This window comes from Aegilops tauschii, chromosome 2, assembly GCF_002575655.3.
Source record: "Aegilops tauschii subsp. strangulata cultivar AL8/78 chromosome 2, Aet v6.0, whole genome shotgun sequence".
NCBI classification, from domain to species: Eukaryota; Viridiplantae; Streptophyta; class Magnoliopsida; order Poales; family Poaceae; genus Aegilops; species Aegilops tauschii.
In genome coordinates this window covers 476,466,123-476,482,156 of record NC_053036.3, presented here as the reverse complement: position 1 = coordinate 476,482,156, position 16,034 = coordinate 476,466,123, and the positions used below count along the sequence as shown (strand labels likewise).

The 16,034-nt window shown below is 51.3% G+C and overlaps 2 protein-coding genes across 4 annotated transcripts; both read right to left on the bottom strand.

Annotated features, from left to right (window-relative positions):
* Positions 1–986: 986 nt before the first annotated feature.
* Positions 987–4,923, bottom strand: LOC109732112 (probable polyol transporter 4). 2 transcript variants are annotated; one of them, XM_020291310.4, is made up of 2 exons: positions 4,478–4,923; positions 987–2,749 (listed from the first exon to the last, which is right to left on the bottom strand). In XM_020291310.4, the coding sequence occupies exons 1-2, from the start codon at positions 4,683–4,685 to the stop codon at positions 1,344–1,346; spliced, it is 1,614 nt and encodes a 537-aa protein (XP_020146899.1). In that variant the 5' UTR covers positions 4,686–4,923; the 3' UTR covers positions 987–1,343. The 2 variants fall into 2 exon arrangements, with proteins under 2 accessions (XP_020146899.1, XP_020146900.1); XM_020291311.4 differs by lacking the exon at positions 4,478–4,923 and adding an exon at positions 3,085–3,635.
* Positions 4,924–5,166: 243 nt separating this feature from the next.
* On the bottom strand, positions 5,167–8,151 carry LOC109732095 (uncharacterized). 2 transcript variants are annotated; one of them, XM_020291287.3, is made up of 5 exons: positions 7,886–8,151; positions 7,289–7,465; positions 6,677–6,727; positions 5,921–5,972; positions 5,167–5,613 (listed from the first exon to the last, which is right to left on the bottom strand). In XM_020291287.3, exons 2-5 carry the CDS (start codon positions 7,427–7,429, stop codon positions 5,417–5,419), a joined length of 441 nt encoding a protein of 146 aa, XP_020146876.1. In that variant the 5' UTR covers positions 7,430–7,465; positions 7,886–8,151; the 3' UTR covers positions 5,167–5,416. The 2 variants fall into 2 exon arrangements, with proteins under 2 accessions (XP_020146876.1, XP_020146875.1); XM_020291286.3 differs by having other exon boundaries at positions 7,289–7,488; positions 7,886–8,131.
* Between the last annotated feature and the right edge of the window lie 7,883 nt (positions 8,152–16,034).

The window sequence follows — 16,034 nt, the reverse complement described above, 5'->3', positions numbered from 1 at the left end:
CAAACAACTTTAGAAGAATCACATCATGGTCGTTTTTCTTCTGATGGAGAGATTGCCTAAAACTGTTGCGTCAGTTTAGTCATGGCCTCTTGTCGCTTACAAAATGGTGCATCCATTATGCTTTCAAAAGATGCCTAGTCATGCATGGATTTTCAGCTCCCATTTCCTCACCTAGTATTAGTAACATATGCCAAATCTAAGAACATATCAATATTACATGATGTTTGGTGGATCTGTAAGAACATGTCACTATTACATGATGTTTGGTGGTTCTCTTTCACCTTCCTCTACTACTTCAGGCCTTTCAAGAGTTGCGACAACTTCAGCAATCACCATCTCTTGCAGATGCAAAACCTATCATAGGACCATGATTCATACCGTGCGGGCCTTCTTATTCTGTCTCAAAAGCATATCAGATTTCAATGGGCAGCCCAAACTCCCTGCAACTTTCAAATGGCTGTGGCACTCCTGTTGTCGGAAGGAACACAATGTGTTCTTTTGGCTAATTCTTCAAAACGAACTCGATACTAGGGCTATGATTCAGAGGACATCTTTTTTGCTTGCCATATTGCACTTGTCATGTAGGGTAGAGTGCTAGAGACAAAAAACACTTTCAAAGATTGCAAGTTCATTGTGGCCTGTTGAAACACAACGAACCACAATCAGTAGTATTCTAGAGAGAAAACACAATAATTACCATGTAATTTAATACTAGCTCGGCCGTGAAGCGCATACAGTTAGTTTTCAGTCGGAGGTAAGAGACACGAGGTTCGCATCACACCACTTGTTCTCACCTTTTTTTCTGTTAAAAAGAACAGAATTGTTTCTTGTGTTAAAATGAAATTCTAGAAATGAATTCTTCGACTATATTGATTTTATAGGGTGTTTTTTAGAAAAGAAGGATGACCCCCGGCCTCTGCATCTGGGCGATGCATACGGCCACTTTATTAATTATTCTCACAAGACCTTACAAAGTCATACAACAGTAAAACTAAAGCCGCCGTCTAAGCAACAAACTGTCGCTACACTGGGCCGCCGACTATATATTGATTTTATAGGTGGAAGACACCACCAGGTAAAACAGCATTGCGTCCTTCTTCTACGTGATATTTGTGATATGGTTATATAATGGAGTACTTTACACTAAAAACACAATACACCATCTATGTCACAACCTATGCGCAGTAAAGTCCTGTTGAGCTCTCAAAATCGGCAGCAGCTGAAGGCAGCTTCATCATCATTTTTCAATCTGATGTCGGAAGCAGGACGAGGCTGTTTCAGCACTGGCACGAAGCTTCTTGTTGCTCTGCTGATTATATCAACCTTTTTTAGAAAAGGTTATATCAACCTAGAGAGAAAGATTTCTTGTCACCCTGTATTAGATGCTGTGTATCTTCAAGCTCGACCTCGCCACCTCCTTTCCATTCCTTCCCACCTTCAAACATTATCTCAATCTGCTCCAGAGTTTTCCCTTTAGTTTCTGGCACACAGAAGTACACAAACACAACGGAGACGGTCGAGATCGCTGCAAAGACGAAGAACATTCCCCCCACGGATATGGCGCGGGCCATGGAGAGGAATGACATGGAAACCAAACCACTGCCCACTCTGCCACCTACTTGACCAAGTGCTGATGCCTGAGCTCGCAATCTTATAGGAAATATCTCTGAAGATAACACCCAGCATATCGGTCCCATCCCGATCGAGAAGAACGCCACATTCCCGCAAACTGCAAAGATTGCCATGTCAATCCCAAGATTTGGAGAAATAAGCCCCTCAGCATGCTTTCGCAATGTAAGTGCAGTCCCCAAGGCGAATAAGCAGACCGTCATGCCAATGGTGCTGACATACAGAAGCGGTTTGCGCCCAACTTTATCAATGAGGAAAATGGCAACCAGTATGAAAATCGTCTTAGTAAACCCAACAGCAACCGTTGCTGCAAGAAGCTCCTGGTCAGACTTGATTCCAGCATCCCTGAAAATTGTTGGGCTGTAATAGACAGTAGCATCAATTCCAGTGATCTGCTGGAACAACTGAATACCGCAGCCAGCATACAGCATCCGGCGAACAGCAGGAGAAGGGTTCAGTAGCTCCCTCCACACCGCCTTGTCCTCAGAATTAACGGACTTCATGATATTTGCAGCTTCCTCAATCTCAGCCAGCCTTTCTTCAACCTCAGCCTCCGATTCACTTATCTGCAGCAACACCGCCCTTGCCTCTGGAACCCTCTTCTCCATCATCAGCCACCTAGGGGACTCCGGGATCACAAAAAGCGCGACACCGATGAAGACAGACGGGAGGATACCGACACCAAGCATGACCCTCCAACTGATGTGCTCGGAGAGGCCCGAGAAAGCATAATTGGAGACGTAGCCGAGGAGGATCCCCAAGTTGATGCAGATCTCAGGGAGGGATGTGAGAGTCCCCCGGGCAGCCGCGGGGGAGATCTCGGCAATGTAGACGGCAGATATCATGGCGCCAAAGCCGATGCCCACCCCGGCGAGAAGCCTCCCTATCATGAGCACGGTGAACGAAGGAGCGAATGTCATGATGGCTGCACCGGTCTGGAAGATGATCGCGCCAAGGCCCATTGTCCATTTCCTGCCGATGGCATCGGAAGTTCTTCCTCCTGACAGGCTTCCCAAGAGTGAGATCACACTCAGGCAACCAACTAGGATTTCTTCCTGAAACTCGGTGATGTGGAGATCTTTCTGGATGTAGATGATTGCGCCACTCATGACACCGACATCTGCAGATAGGAGCATGAGTCTTGGGTTACGATAATTGTTAGATAACCATGGAATCTCAAATCATCTACGTACTAGTACATAGGTATATAACTGTAAGATAACATCGTCTTAACTTCATGTTGCAGTTTTGAAGTTCTCTGTTCAGTCACTTATGGTGTGGTTGAGAATAAAATCAAGATTCACTCGTGAAGGGATGAAAAGCGTAACGTCAGCAGTTGCAAATCTCTATCGCCGTCAAAAGGATGTCACGAACTCACGATTCCAATCACGGGGACGCACCACAGCAAGCCATTTCTACTCGTAGACTCGGCCGCGGCATCGCGAGAGGACTCACCGTAGCCGAGGAGGATGGCGTTAAGCGAGGCGAAGATGGCGCAGCCGTACACGAACCTCTCCTTGCTCCTCCTCTCGGACGCCGAGGGCCTCCTCCGGCTTACCATCGCCGCGTCCAGCTCCGGCCCGTCGGTCGGATCGAGGGCCGCGTACTTGCTCCCCATGCCGTCGGCCGCGCCCGCCATCGCCTCGCTCCGCGCTGCCGGCGACACGGTGGCGGTGGCGGTGACGCTGCTGTTGCCGCGGAGTGGCGTCCGATTTGGAGGTCATTAACGGCGAACGGGGCGCGAGGCGGGGATGGTGGGGGATGTCGACGTGCTTTCGCTTCGCCGCTCGTCTGTCTCTTTCCTACTGGTCTGGGCGAGGCGAGGTGCCAAGATTTGTACCAGTACTCCGTAGTACGTTTCCTTTTCGAGTGAAAACATTTCCAGAAGAGAACGGTCCACTCTTGCGAGTCTCTAGGGCTAGAATTCGGTTTGGAGAATTGTTTGGGCTGGATCTGGCAGTTTTGGCGATTTTGTCTGCCTGGGTCATGGTCATCAGGTCATGTACTCCTACTCGGTCTTGGTAATTCTCAAAAAAAAAAAAAAAAAACTGTCTTGGCATGGAAAATTATGGAAGGTGGACTTGGACGCGCTCTTGCCGGCAAACAGGACTGCGACTATTACTGAGTCAGACTGTTACCGTGTTCTTGGATTGCGGAGTAAGTTACACCGTGTCAAACTATGTGGTCAGCTATTTCAAGTTGTTGAGTAGTACTTAAAAAACGTCTTACATTATGGGACGGAGGGAGTAGTATTTTGAGTGATGTAGATCGTTCCTGTTAGAAAAGATTTCTGGCAGTATGTGATAGTGAAAAATTCGAAAGAAAGAATGCAAACGAGGAAAGGCAAGATGGCCGGGTGAAAATGCGAGTTGCTATTCGGCCGGATTGACGAGTTGCCAGATCAGTGAGACAGAGCTGTACTACTACGTCAGTGCAGATGCCACTTTCCTACAAGTTTAAGCAAACTCTATGGTGGTTTGGACTAACCGATCCTCGAGTACAAACCAACGATCGATCTCAGAAAGTTCCATCCCCGCTACTGCATGACAGCAGTAGCCGTCCACACCAATACCAACCTCAACCAGCCAACGAAACTGCCAAACACGGCGTTCTCTAGGAGTACTCCGATCCTCAACGCAAACAGTTTCTTGCTAAGCTACAGCAACGCCACGTGCTTTGTGCCGGCCGGCCGATGATCGCGTGAGCAACATTCGAACCCCGTCATGCAAAAGAGGTTGCGATGCAGTGCATTCTCCCCGAGCAGGAAACTAAGGCTGGATTTGGGTCCCTAGAGAAACATAGCCGAGGAGAAGCATAGTAGGGAATGAAAGAAGAGAAGATGACTGACCGTAGCCGAGGAGGATGGCGTTGAGCGAGGCGAAGAGCGCGCAGGTGAAGACGTACCGCTCGGCCGTCTTCCGCCGGCGGCTCCCGGCCTCGGCCCTGCGCGCCCACTCCGCCCCGTCTAGCTCCTCCTCCTCCTCCGGCTCCACCCTCCGGTACTCGCTGCCGCCCTTCGCCGGCCTCGCCTTCACCGACTCCATCATCCCCGTCATCTCCGAATCCGATGCTACTACGCTCAAGGGCTAGTCTAGCACAACAGGCTAGTGATGCTGCATGCTTTGCTTCTCTTCAGATCTAGCGCAAAGCAGCGCAGGAGCTCAAGTGATTCAACTCCTGGCTTCTTTTGCTTCGGCTTGGGTCTATGTATGCTAGACTAATTATTTTGTTACGCTGCGATTGGTCTTTGGTCTTCCCCATCCCACGTTCACGGCAGGACGGCAGGAGCTCGGAGTTTTCTATGGTGCAAGTGGCAACAGGGCGCTACTCTTATATTACATGGGAGTCACTATCAAGATTCCAGGTCCTGGTGTTTAAAGAGGTTTTAGAATTCCAGATCTATTCCGGTTGCGCGTGAGATTCGTCTAGACTAGACTAATAGCAAGAGGTGCAAACTGCAAAGGAACCGGAAGCCAACGACTTTTTCTAACTCAAGTAGTAGTACCGGGTGCCGATGGCTTCTTGGGCCAAAAAAAGTACCGAATGGTCTGCATGAGTTCACCATTGTTGCAGAACTTCAAAGACTCATAATTCAGAAAGAGAGGACAAGAAGCACCGGAATCATGCGTCAGCGTCACAATTGCGAGTTACCTCGGGATAGAGAATGCTAGTGGGTAACTAAGATTAACAAGTACTACCATCCTTGCATTCCATTTGAAGGGTCAAAGGATTGCCTGCTGTGCATCAGAAGCGTCAAACAAGGGAAAGCGGCTACAAGCATTGTGTTTCAAAACTCCTTGTCCCTGTAACGGTATGCTCTGTGCTCCTGACGGCCCTCACTGGTTGACCGGAATTTGAGGATCTTGTGAACGCTCGTGAGATGTTTCACCTCCTTGGACGATGCTTCTTTGATGTTTTTGCCTTGCTTGTCCTTGTTTTCTTTGGGGGGTGCCAGCTCTTCATGACCGGGCTTTGGTGGAGCATCTGAAAAGGAAGGAACATATTTAAAACAGCAAATGAATCCACTGTAAAAAAAACTAGGGTGAGCAGGAGTAGCAAGGTTCCTCTTGAATGGCAATGTTATCCTGCCTTCCCGACAAGTTAGATAAATACATGCTATGTGTGAACAAGGCGCCATCTCATACGAAACAAGCATGGAAATCTGAAGGAAACAGCATCATCGTATTCACAGGGTATCAGGTTAATGTACGAAACTCGGTCATGAGATTTAACAGGACATGCGAAATGTTTGCTGCAAAGAAAGAGGCTGCAGAGGGATGCAAACACTTACCACTTTCTGAAAATAAATAGCATGTGCCAACCGTTTCTTCGTATTCTCCAATCTGCCATTAAACAAGGCATCAGCCACCAGCTGACTCAGCAACTAGGTTAACAACTAGAAGCCCTAAAGTAGAGATTCCAATATTTTAAACAGCAGAAGAAAAAAAGGGGGAAGGAAAACCAATGAAGTTAACTGGTACAGGTAACATCAGCTAATACAGTGCTTGTTAGTGCTAAAGCTATCACAAATACTTATGGAGTTCAGGTGAACCTTAGTTCCATCTATTTATTCACTATAACAGACACAAAGAACAGCTCACAAGATTTTCTCAATATATTCTCCAGAGAGTCTCCTATATTATGAAAAAGTTCTAACATATCCGGATAAATGGGTGTATCCAGATATCATTCTAAAATATTAACCCCGAGTAAAGTTCCTTTTTGGAGGTGATCAAACTTTATTCAATAATTAAACAAATTACATCAGCACCCAAAGTAAAGTTCTAACAGTGATACATTAGCTGTACATTCATACAGTTATAAAGGATCTTGACACCCCTACCAACAAATTCACTCCATGTCTCAAAGGTATGGTTTATTATAGATGGCAGCCATATAAAACATCAGTGCCAAAAGTTCAATAAGGTAAACTTCAAACGACCATAGAATAGTGCCCTTTAACTCCCCGCCAAAAAAAAAGAATAATGCCCCTTAACTGGGCAAGTAAAAGTCTTCAAAAGCGAACATTAACATGAATAGTACTCACCATCTTCAGGCCATCACCTACTACCAAGGTAGGAGTCAATGTATCCAAACCCTGAAAAAGAAGATTACAAATAACTTAGCGAACTACACATAAAGGCGGTAAGCAAAATTATACAGGTAGCTCATATAAGCCAACAAGACAATCACTAAACGCATAATACTACCCAGATTTTTACTGTGAATCTACGAAACAGGCATAGACACAACCTGAACAGGAATTTGTATCTGATAACGGTATCCATTGACTCTGGCAACCTAAAAACAAATCTGAAGGAAGGTTGCTCCAAACACAAGAAACATATATAGCCCTTTCATGTAAGAAGTGGCACATACTAATGGCAAGAACTCTCTTAGATAATCAGCACATAACCTACTGCTTCATCTTAGTGCAAGCAATAAAATAATTTGCTCTGGGACTCTATTGGCCATTTAAATATTTCTGATACAATCAAATCTAAAGTGAACTCTTTCTTGATATATATCAATAACACAGAGATGGCAAAAGTGCTTCAGGAAAATTTAGAGACACCACATCTTCTTAATTACATTTACAACAGGGCCTAATGTCCTTTTGTACCAGTAGGCTGCAGACTGGGAGATGAAACCAACTTACAGAGAGTATATAAGGGGCATTTGGTTGTATGCAGGAATAATGAACATCATCTAACTCTAGCAAGACATACTCCTCCTCCTGCTCCTCCTCCTCCTCCTCCTCCTCGGCAATTTGTTTATCTTTCTCAGCTTCCTTTGCCATCCCCAACAAGAATTTGCACTTATACAGCAGTAAATCCTGCACTTCACCAACCAGATTACCTACAGAGTTCAGAAGCAAGAACTGAATGCACAAGATACAACTATCCAGGAAATGTGTGCAGTAGGCGAATACACAACTAGCATTGCCTGGCAAAAAAGTAAGTCCTTTCAGTCCCTTTGTAATTTGTGCTAAACAGCTAGCAAATTAACCAAGTTACCAAAGATCGGGACTAGTACAGAAGATGGAACATCTTTTAAGGGAAGGTGGATTTTACATGCCCCAGCTGTTTACACCAAATACCCTCATGTGAAATAACCTAAGCTGCCCACGACGTATTTCACCTCGGCACACAGGCCGCTGCCAGTCAGAGATGGAGCCCTCTCTCTATCTGTTAGCTTCCATTCGCCAAACAATTGCGACGAAGGAACAAAGGAAAGAGAAAGAACGAAGCCTTACCTGGTGGTGGCGGTGGAGGCGCGGGGGGAGGTCGCCGCCGGCGCTTCACAGATGAAGATTGGCGTCGGGGAGGGGGCGCCACTCAAGTTGAGGGGCGATTAGGGGGGCTTGTAGTTGGCGCGGTTCCAGAGGGAGAAGCGTGGCGCAGGCGGCGAGCGGCGGAGGGCGGCGGCGGCAGAGCCCACGGCGCGAACTAGAGTCGCAGAGGACGCCGTAGCTGGGCTGGGATGGGCTGGATCGGCGCACGAAGGTTATACTGGGCCTGGCTATGCACTTTAGGTAGGTCTTGTGACACCTGAACGGGCACCTTTTTCCCAAAAAAAGTATTTTTGGAACGGACACCAACACATCAGTCACACGCAAAAATGACCTGTTTTAGTTTTGTTTTTGAAAACAAACCTGTTTTAGCTACCAGCACGTAATAGCACCAGGAAAGAACCATGGAAACTGTTTTAAAAACATGTGTAGATATATTGTAAAATTATCTAGCATTGCCACAAAATTTCAGTCCAAAACACAATAGATGAGAAGAGGAACAAAAACGTTAAATTATATATTCCCTCCGTCCCGAAATAAGTGACTCAACTTTGTACTCGCTTTAGTACAAAGTTAGTACGGAGTTGAGTCACTTACTTTGGGACGGAAGGAGTATGAAATAGTAGCTTTGCTTCTGCCGCAACTATTTATCGTGGGATTTCTTATTTCATATCTCATTGTGTATATAGATCTGAAATTTTATGCCATGGTAAATACATCTTGTTGCAATGCTACAATTCCATATTTTTTTCATATTTTTTTTTATAGAATTGACATGTGTCGATAGCACTAGCACACGGTTGCGTTGTACTAAAGCTTCTGCCGCGCGTTGCTTCTACCGCACGTTGCTACCCCCGGAAGGCAAGCGTTGGTGGTCGACCCATTCGTTGGGGGTACCCGACTAACTAAAGTTCTTATGGATGATGGTAGTGGTCTAAACATTCTGTATGCTGAGACCCTTCAAGGGATGGGCATTTCAATGTCCAAACTCAGTGAAAGCAACATGCAGTTCCGCGGTGTCATCCGAGGGAAGAAAGCAAAGTCACTCGGGCAGATTGCTCTTGATGTGGTTTTCGGTGATTCCAAGAATTTCCGCAAGGAGAAGTTGACGTTTGAGGTAGTGGATTTCCACAATGCCTATTATGCTATTCTGGGCAGGCCCGCATATGCTCGTTTCATGACCCGTCCATGTTACGTATATCTTAAGTTGAAGATACCTGGACCCAGAGGTGTGATCACAGTCACAGGAAATAGGCAGAGAGCAGAGGAGTGCCTCTAGAAAGGCTCCAAAATTGCCGATGAGCAAATGGCGGTGGTTGAGTTGGAAGAGTACAAGAAAAATGTTGATCCGGGTGATTTGTTGCGAGCCAAGAAGCCTGCTTCAGAATCTGCATTTCAGTCGGCCGGCGAAATAAAGCCAGTCCACATTCACCCGGAGGACCCCACTATTGCTCCGACTCACATTTCAACAACACTCGACAGCAAATAGGAAGCCGCGCTCATCCAGTTCCCCCGTGAGAACTGGGACATCTTTGCATGGAAACCATCAGACATGCCGGGTGTACCCAGGTGACTGGCTGAGCACCGTTTGCGTGTCAACCCAAAAGAAAAACCTGTCAAAGAGCATCTTCGTCAGTCAGCCGTCGAAAAAAGGAAGGCGATTGGCGAGGAAGTGGCTCGGCTCCTGGCAGCTAAGTTCATCCGCGAGATATACCACTCCGAGTGGCTCGCCAACGTCATCATGGTTCCTAAGAAAGATGATTCACTTCGTATGTGTATAGATTTCAAGCACATCAATCGGGCATGCCCGAAAGATCATTTCCCTCTCCCCCGCATTGATCAGATTGTCGACTCAACTGCGGGGTGTGAGCGTTTGTCTTTTCTGGATGCATATTCCGGGTATCATCATATCCGACTGTATGGACCCGATGAAATAAAAACGGCTTTCATCACCCCATTTGGGTGTTTTTGCTATGTCGCCATGCCTTTTGGTCTCAAGAATGCTGGTGCCACGTTCATGCGCATGATCCAGAAGTGCTTGCTCACTCAAATCAGTCGGAACGTGGAAGCATACATGGATGATATCGTGGTCAAGTCACGCAAGAGTTTCGACCTGCTGACTGGCCTCGCTAAAACTTTTGCCAATCTAAGAAGATATGACATCAAGCTTAATCCGTCCAAGTGCACATTCGGAGTCCCAGGAGGGAAGTTACTCAGTTTTCTCGTTTCCGAATGAGGGATTGACGCAAACCCAGAAAAGATTGGGGCGATTCTCCGAATGAAACGCCATGTGCGTGTGCATGACGTTCAGAAGCTCACAGGTTGTCTGGCTGCGTTAAGTCGATCCATTTCTCGTCTCGGTGAAAAGGCATTACCTCTTTACCGACTGATGAAAAATTCGGATACATTCGAGTGGACTCATGAAGCTGAAGCAGCGTTTGTAGAGCTCACAGCCCTGTTTTCCCCCCAGCTGGTGCTTGCTGCTCCGGTCAGCAAAGAGCCTCTATTGCTATATATTGCAGCCACTGGACAAGTTGTCAACACAGTGCTCACAGTTGAGCGAGAAGAAGAAGGCAAGGCCTATAAAGTTCAACGCCCAGTGTATTACTTCTCTGGAGTCTTGACTCCGTCCAAGCAAAGGTATCCACATTACCAGAAGCTTGTCTATGGAATTTACTTGACTGGGAAGAAAGTAGCAAATTACTTCCAAGACCACTCGATTTCAGTCATCAGCGATGCTCCGTTGTCTGAAATTTTGAACAATTGAGATGCTACCGATCGAGTGGCGAAGTGGGAAATTGAACTTCTTCCTTTGGATATCAAGTTTGAAGCAAAGAAGGCAATCAAGTCTCAAGCAATCGTAGATTTCATGGCTGAGTGGATTGAGCAGCAGCAACCAACTCAAGTTCACTCGGAACACTAGACCATGTTCTTTGATGGATCTAAGATGTTAAACGGTTCCGGTGCTGGAGTAGTCCTGGTGTCCCCAAGAGGCGACAAACTCAGTTATGTTCTTCAGATTCGCTTTGATTCCTCCAACAATGAAGCCGAGTCCGAAGCACTTCTCTACGGGATGCGTATGGCCATCTCACTCGGCGTCTATCGCTTGATGGTGTACGACGACTCAGATTTGGTGGTAAATCAGGTGATGAAGGAGTGGGATGTCAGGAGCCCCGCTATGACCGGATACTGCAATGCAGTAAGGAAGTTGGAAAAGAAGTTTGAAGGGTTGGAGCTCCACCACGTTCCCTGACTAAAGAATCAAGCTACTGATGATCTTGCGCAAATAGGTTCCACTCGGAAGCCTATTCCTAGTAATGTGTTCTTGGAGCATCTCCATACCCCGTCAGTGCAAGAAGATCCCTTTACAGAAGAGCCCCCGCAACCAGTAAGTTCTACCAACCTGACTGAAGTCGAGGTGCCAGCAGTTGTCGACCTAATAATGGATATTTTGGTAATCACCCCCGACTGGACATTGCCATACATTGCATATCTGCTCAGGCAGGAGCTCCCTGAAGATGAAGTTGAAGCACGTTAGATCATCCGTAGGTCGAAAGCCTTCACAGTTATAGGCGGACAACTTTTCAGAGAAAGTGTTACTGGCGTAGCTCAATGATGTATCTCTCCAGAAGAGGGTCGACTGATCTTGAATGAGATCCACTCGGGAACCTGTGGTCACCATGCGTCCTCCCGGACCATCGTGGCCAAAGCATACCGAGCGAGATTCTACTGGCCACGGGACAATGAAATGGCGAAAGAGATCGTCGAGAAATGTGAAGGTTGTCAGTTTTACTCGAACATGTCCAACAAGCCTGCATCAGCTTTGAAAACTATCCCACTCGCCTGGCCATTTGCTGTGTGGGGGCTGGACATGATTGGGTCGTTAAGAACTGGCAGAAGTGGTTTCACTCACCTGCTCGTGGCAGTCGACAAGTTCACTAAGTGGATTGAGGTCAAACCTATCAAGAACCTTGACTCGAGCACAACCATCAGTTTTATCAGGGAGTTGGTGTTTCGATTCGGAGTTTCGCATAGCATCATCACAGACAACGGCTCGAACTTTGATTCTGATGAGTTCAGAGCATTCTGCGCTTCCCAAGGCACTCGGGGTCGACTACGCATCCGTTGCGCACCCGCAGTCGAATGGGCAAGCTGAAAGAGCAAATGGTTTGATCCTCCAAGGGCTGAAACACCGATTGATGCACGACCTTAAGCATGCAGCTGGGGCTTGGGTGACTGAGTTACCGTCTGTTTTGTGGGGATTGAGTGTCGGGTGGTAGGTGCGACATATGCCAATGGGTGGCTTATCATGGTGGGTGCCAGTAAGACGTCGCCGGTGCCTGGAAACGGGATGAGGCGAAGACATGCACGCCGGCGAATCTTACCCAGGTTCGGGGCTCTCCGTGGAGATAACACCCCTAATCCTGCTCTGCGGGGTCTCCGCATGATCACTAGATCAGAACGAGTAGCTACAAATGCTCCTTGAGCTGTCGGGTTCAACGGAGAAGAAGAGCAAGGCTAGCTCTCGCTTCCCTCTCTATATGGTGTGTGTGTAACTCTAAGAAGCCAACCAACCCTTTGCATGGGTGCCCCGGGGGGTTTATATAGGCCTACCCCCCGGGGGTACAATTGTAATCCGGCTAGGCGCGGGTCCCAGTCGTCAGTGTCTGTGCTCGTCGGCTTCTCCGCCGGCTGTTGGGGCCCGCCGACTGGTGGGTCCCACCGGATGCCGGCCTCTTGGTCGACAGGCCGGCCCCACTGCCTAGGGGTCTTGTCGGCGGCTGCTTACTATAGCCTCGTCCCTGATGATGAGGGCTTTGTCGAGGTAAGCGTGGCTACAGTGTGCCGCCTCGAGGGCTCTCACTGTAGCCTTACCTCGTCTTGTCTCCTTAATGTGACACATGCTTCGAGGGAGGGGGGTAGCCGGCTTCTGGGGGCCGGCTACGCCCTTGGCCGACTGGGGGAGGCCGGGCCGCCTTCGCGCTTCTCTCTGGCTAAAGGGGCCCGCCGCCCGGGGGCCGTACAGGCGCCTGTCGTGGATGACGTTGAGGCCAGCATGGCTACAGTGCCGAGCTGAACGGGAGATGGCCGGCCCGTACGGCGTCCTGTGGCCATGCCTGCCTCGGGCTTCGGGGGTAGTGGGCCGCACTGTGGCCACGCCCCGTCTTGTCATCATTATGTGGGCGTAGTATTGGTGGGTGCGGTCTTGGCCGGCTTCTTGGAGTCGGCACTCTCTACAGCCGGCTTCCGGGAGTCGGCCATCTCGTAGCTATCTTGGGGGAGGTGGCCGAGGCTGGGTCACCTTCTGAGAGTCGGCTTCTGGGGTAGCCGACCAGGGGAAGGCGGCCCAGAGCTTTGAATGCTTTGAAGGGTCAAATGGCCTGATAATTTTTGAAGAACCATGGGTAGTCGGTTAGGCTACCCGTGGCCATTTACTCCGACAGTAGTCCCCGAAGCTGATTGGGCTTTGAGGTTGGATGGGAGTCGAGAAGTTCGATCAGCTTCCTATCTTGACGAGTCGGCAGCTGGGAGCCGATTTTGGTTGGGGGCGCCGCCTCGGCGAAATTTTTTGGAGTCGGAGGGCGGGAGCTGGCCAGCGCGCGCACCGGGCCGCGGGCCGGCCACTTGCCGCCTGCGAACCACGTGGCATCCCCTGGCTAAAAAGCCTGCCAGCCCACGCGCGCGACGGGACGTCACCACAGGTCGGGGGCCCGCCACGCCCGGGCCCAGGCGTGGATTCTCTGCGGCCCGAAGCCGCCCGCACGTCTTCCTGCGGCGGTTTCGGCACGTTTTTAGGGCGTAATAATCGCGAGGCGTGGGGGGAGTGGGTGCAGTTAATCCCACGTCTCGCCCCACGCCCTGCCTCCCCGGCTTCACCGTGCGAAGCTATAAGTAGGGGGAGGGAGAGAGCGGCAGGCTCTCGCACGCCCCTCCTCTCTATACCATCTTCTTCCTCCTGCCCTTTCTTGCAACAGCGCCTCGCCGCCGCGCTGTTCCACCACTCGATCCCCCGCCGCCGCGTTCGTTCTCGCCAGCCCCACGCCACGATGCAGCACGGCGGGGATTGGGATGGCTCCAACGTCCATGAGGATCACGTCGAATTCCTCCGCAAGACGCGGCGGCTGCCCGGCGCGGACAAGGTGGAAGTCCGTCTCGCGCCGGCGAAGGAGATTACGCCGGAGCCGCAGGAAGGCGAGCGGGTAGTCTTCCGCTCGCATTTATTGCGCGGCATCGGCCTGCCCGTGAGCGCCTTCTTCCGCTCTTGGCTCGAGTTCTATCAACTCCAGCCGCACCACCTCACCCCGAACACGGTGGTGCTGCTGTCCGCCTTCGTCACCTTGTGCGAAGGCTACCTCGGCGTCCTCCCTACCCTCGAGCTCTGGGGGGAGTTCTTCCAGTCCAAGCTGGGCACGCGCATGCAAGGCGTGCCGGCTCAAAGTGGCGCCTTCATCGCGATGCGGAGGGTGGCTGCCGACAACCCCTTCCTCGTCATCACGCTGATCCAGTCGGTGAAGTTATGGAAAAAGTCATACTTCTACGTGAGGAACATCGCCCCACAGGGCGACTACGTCAATCTGCCGGCTTACGTAGCCGGCCCACCGGCGGGCAGGCGGCCCCAGTGGTCTTATCGGGCCGTGACGCTGACGCCGGCTGGAGCCGTAGCTGTCTCCCGGCTGCGGGTGATGATCCAGTCGGAGGGCTTGTCGGGGCCCGACCTGCTGGCCGCCTTCGTCACGCGTCGGGTGCTCCCGCTCCAGAGCTGCCCTCATCTGATCTGTCAGATGAGCGGCCAGCTCAATCCGAGTCGGATGTGCACCAAAGACATGCCGCACGACGAGGTGGCCCATATGGTGAACTACCTTGCGAACTGCAAGCTCTCCGCGGAGTGGCAGTTCGGCAAGGAGCCATATTGCCGAGCTCACCCGCCGCCCACGGTATCTTCTCTTTTTCTCTTTTCCTTCTCTCAGTTTTATTGCCAAGTACCTTTTGGCCGACTCTGACCAGCCGGCTTGTCTCGGCAGAGCCCTCTTCTTCGGCCTGCAGGCGGGTCGGACGCGGAACGCCGGTTCGTCCCTGACCGGACGGAGCACGATCTGGAGGACCCCGACTTGGGGGCGGCCGCTATGGATGACAACACCGAGGCAGGCGGTGGCCAAGCCGGCGGCGAGGCAGGCGGCTCCGGGCATGGAGTCAACTTCGACGACTGGCCGGACGATGACGAGGCTGAAGTCGTCCCACGCCGCCAGCCGGCGTCTGGCCACGGCGCGGGTTCCTCCGCCGCGCCGCCTGCTCGGGGCGGCGGGCAAAAGCGTCGCGCCGCGCCAGGCTTGTTCGGCAGTCGGCCGAAGAAGCCCAGAGGCGGGGCAGCGGCGACTAGGCGGGAGGAGGCGGCCGCGAAGGCGGCCCGCTTCCGCAAGGTGGTGAAGAAGCCGCAGACGGTGTCGGCGTAAGTACATGCTCCTTTGTGTACTCTTTTCTCTTTTCTCTGGTAGCTCCTGAGTCCTTGTATTTTTTCCAAAAAACTAGGGCTCCCTTGTCGCTCGAGCGGGCTGCTGCCGCCTCCGTCATTGGGTCGTCGGGAGGATCTGGGAGCACCACTCGCCGCGTGGACCCCCGTGCCGATCTTCTGGCGGCGACGGAGCGGAACGCACGTGAGGTGCGAGAGGAGCGGGAGGCGCGGGAGGCGGAGGCGTTGAGGGCGGCCGCCGCCAAGGCGGCGCAGGAGGAGGAGGCAGCGAAGGTGCGCGCTGACGCCGCAGCCAAGGCCCAAGCAGAGGCTGCGGCGGCGATGGCGGAGGAGGCCTTGTTGGTCACCCCACTGCGCGTCGCGGCGCCTGGGGCCCCGGAGCCCCCGCCAGAAGAAGCCGGCGGTGACCAGCCGGGGCTGGAGAGGGATGACGACGTCGTCATCCTAGAGAGGGCGGCGGTACCGACCCCGCCGACTGGGGCGGCTCAAGGCGGCCGGCCTGATCTACCGCCTGCGCAGTCGGCGGGGGGCGAGCCGGCCGCGAGGACTGAGCTGGCGGTCCGGACGCCGCCGAGCCGGCACGCGGGGAAGGCTGCGTCAGAGCCGCAGAAAGCTGCGTCGGAGCCGCAGCTGGCCGCGGGCTCC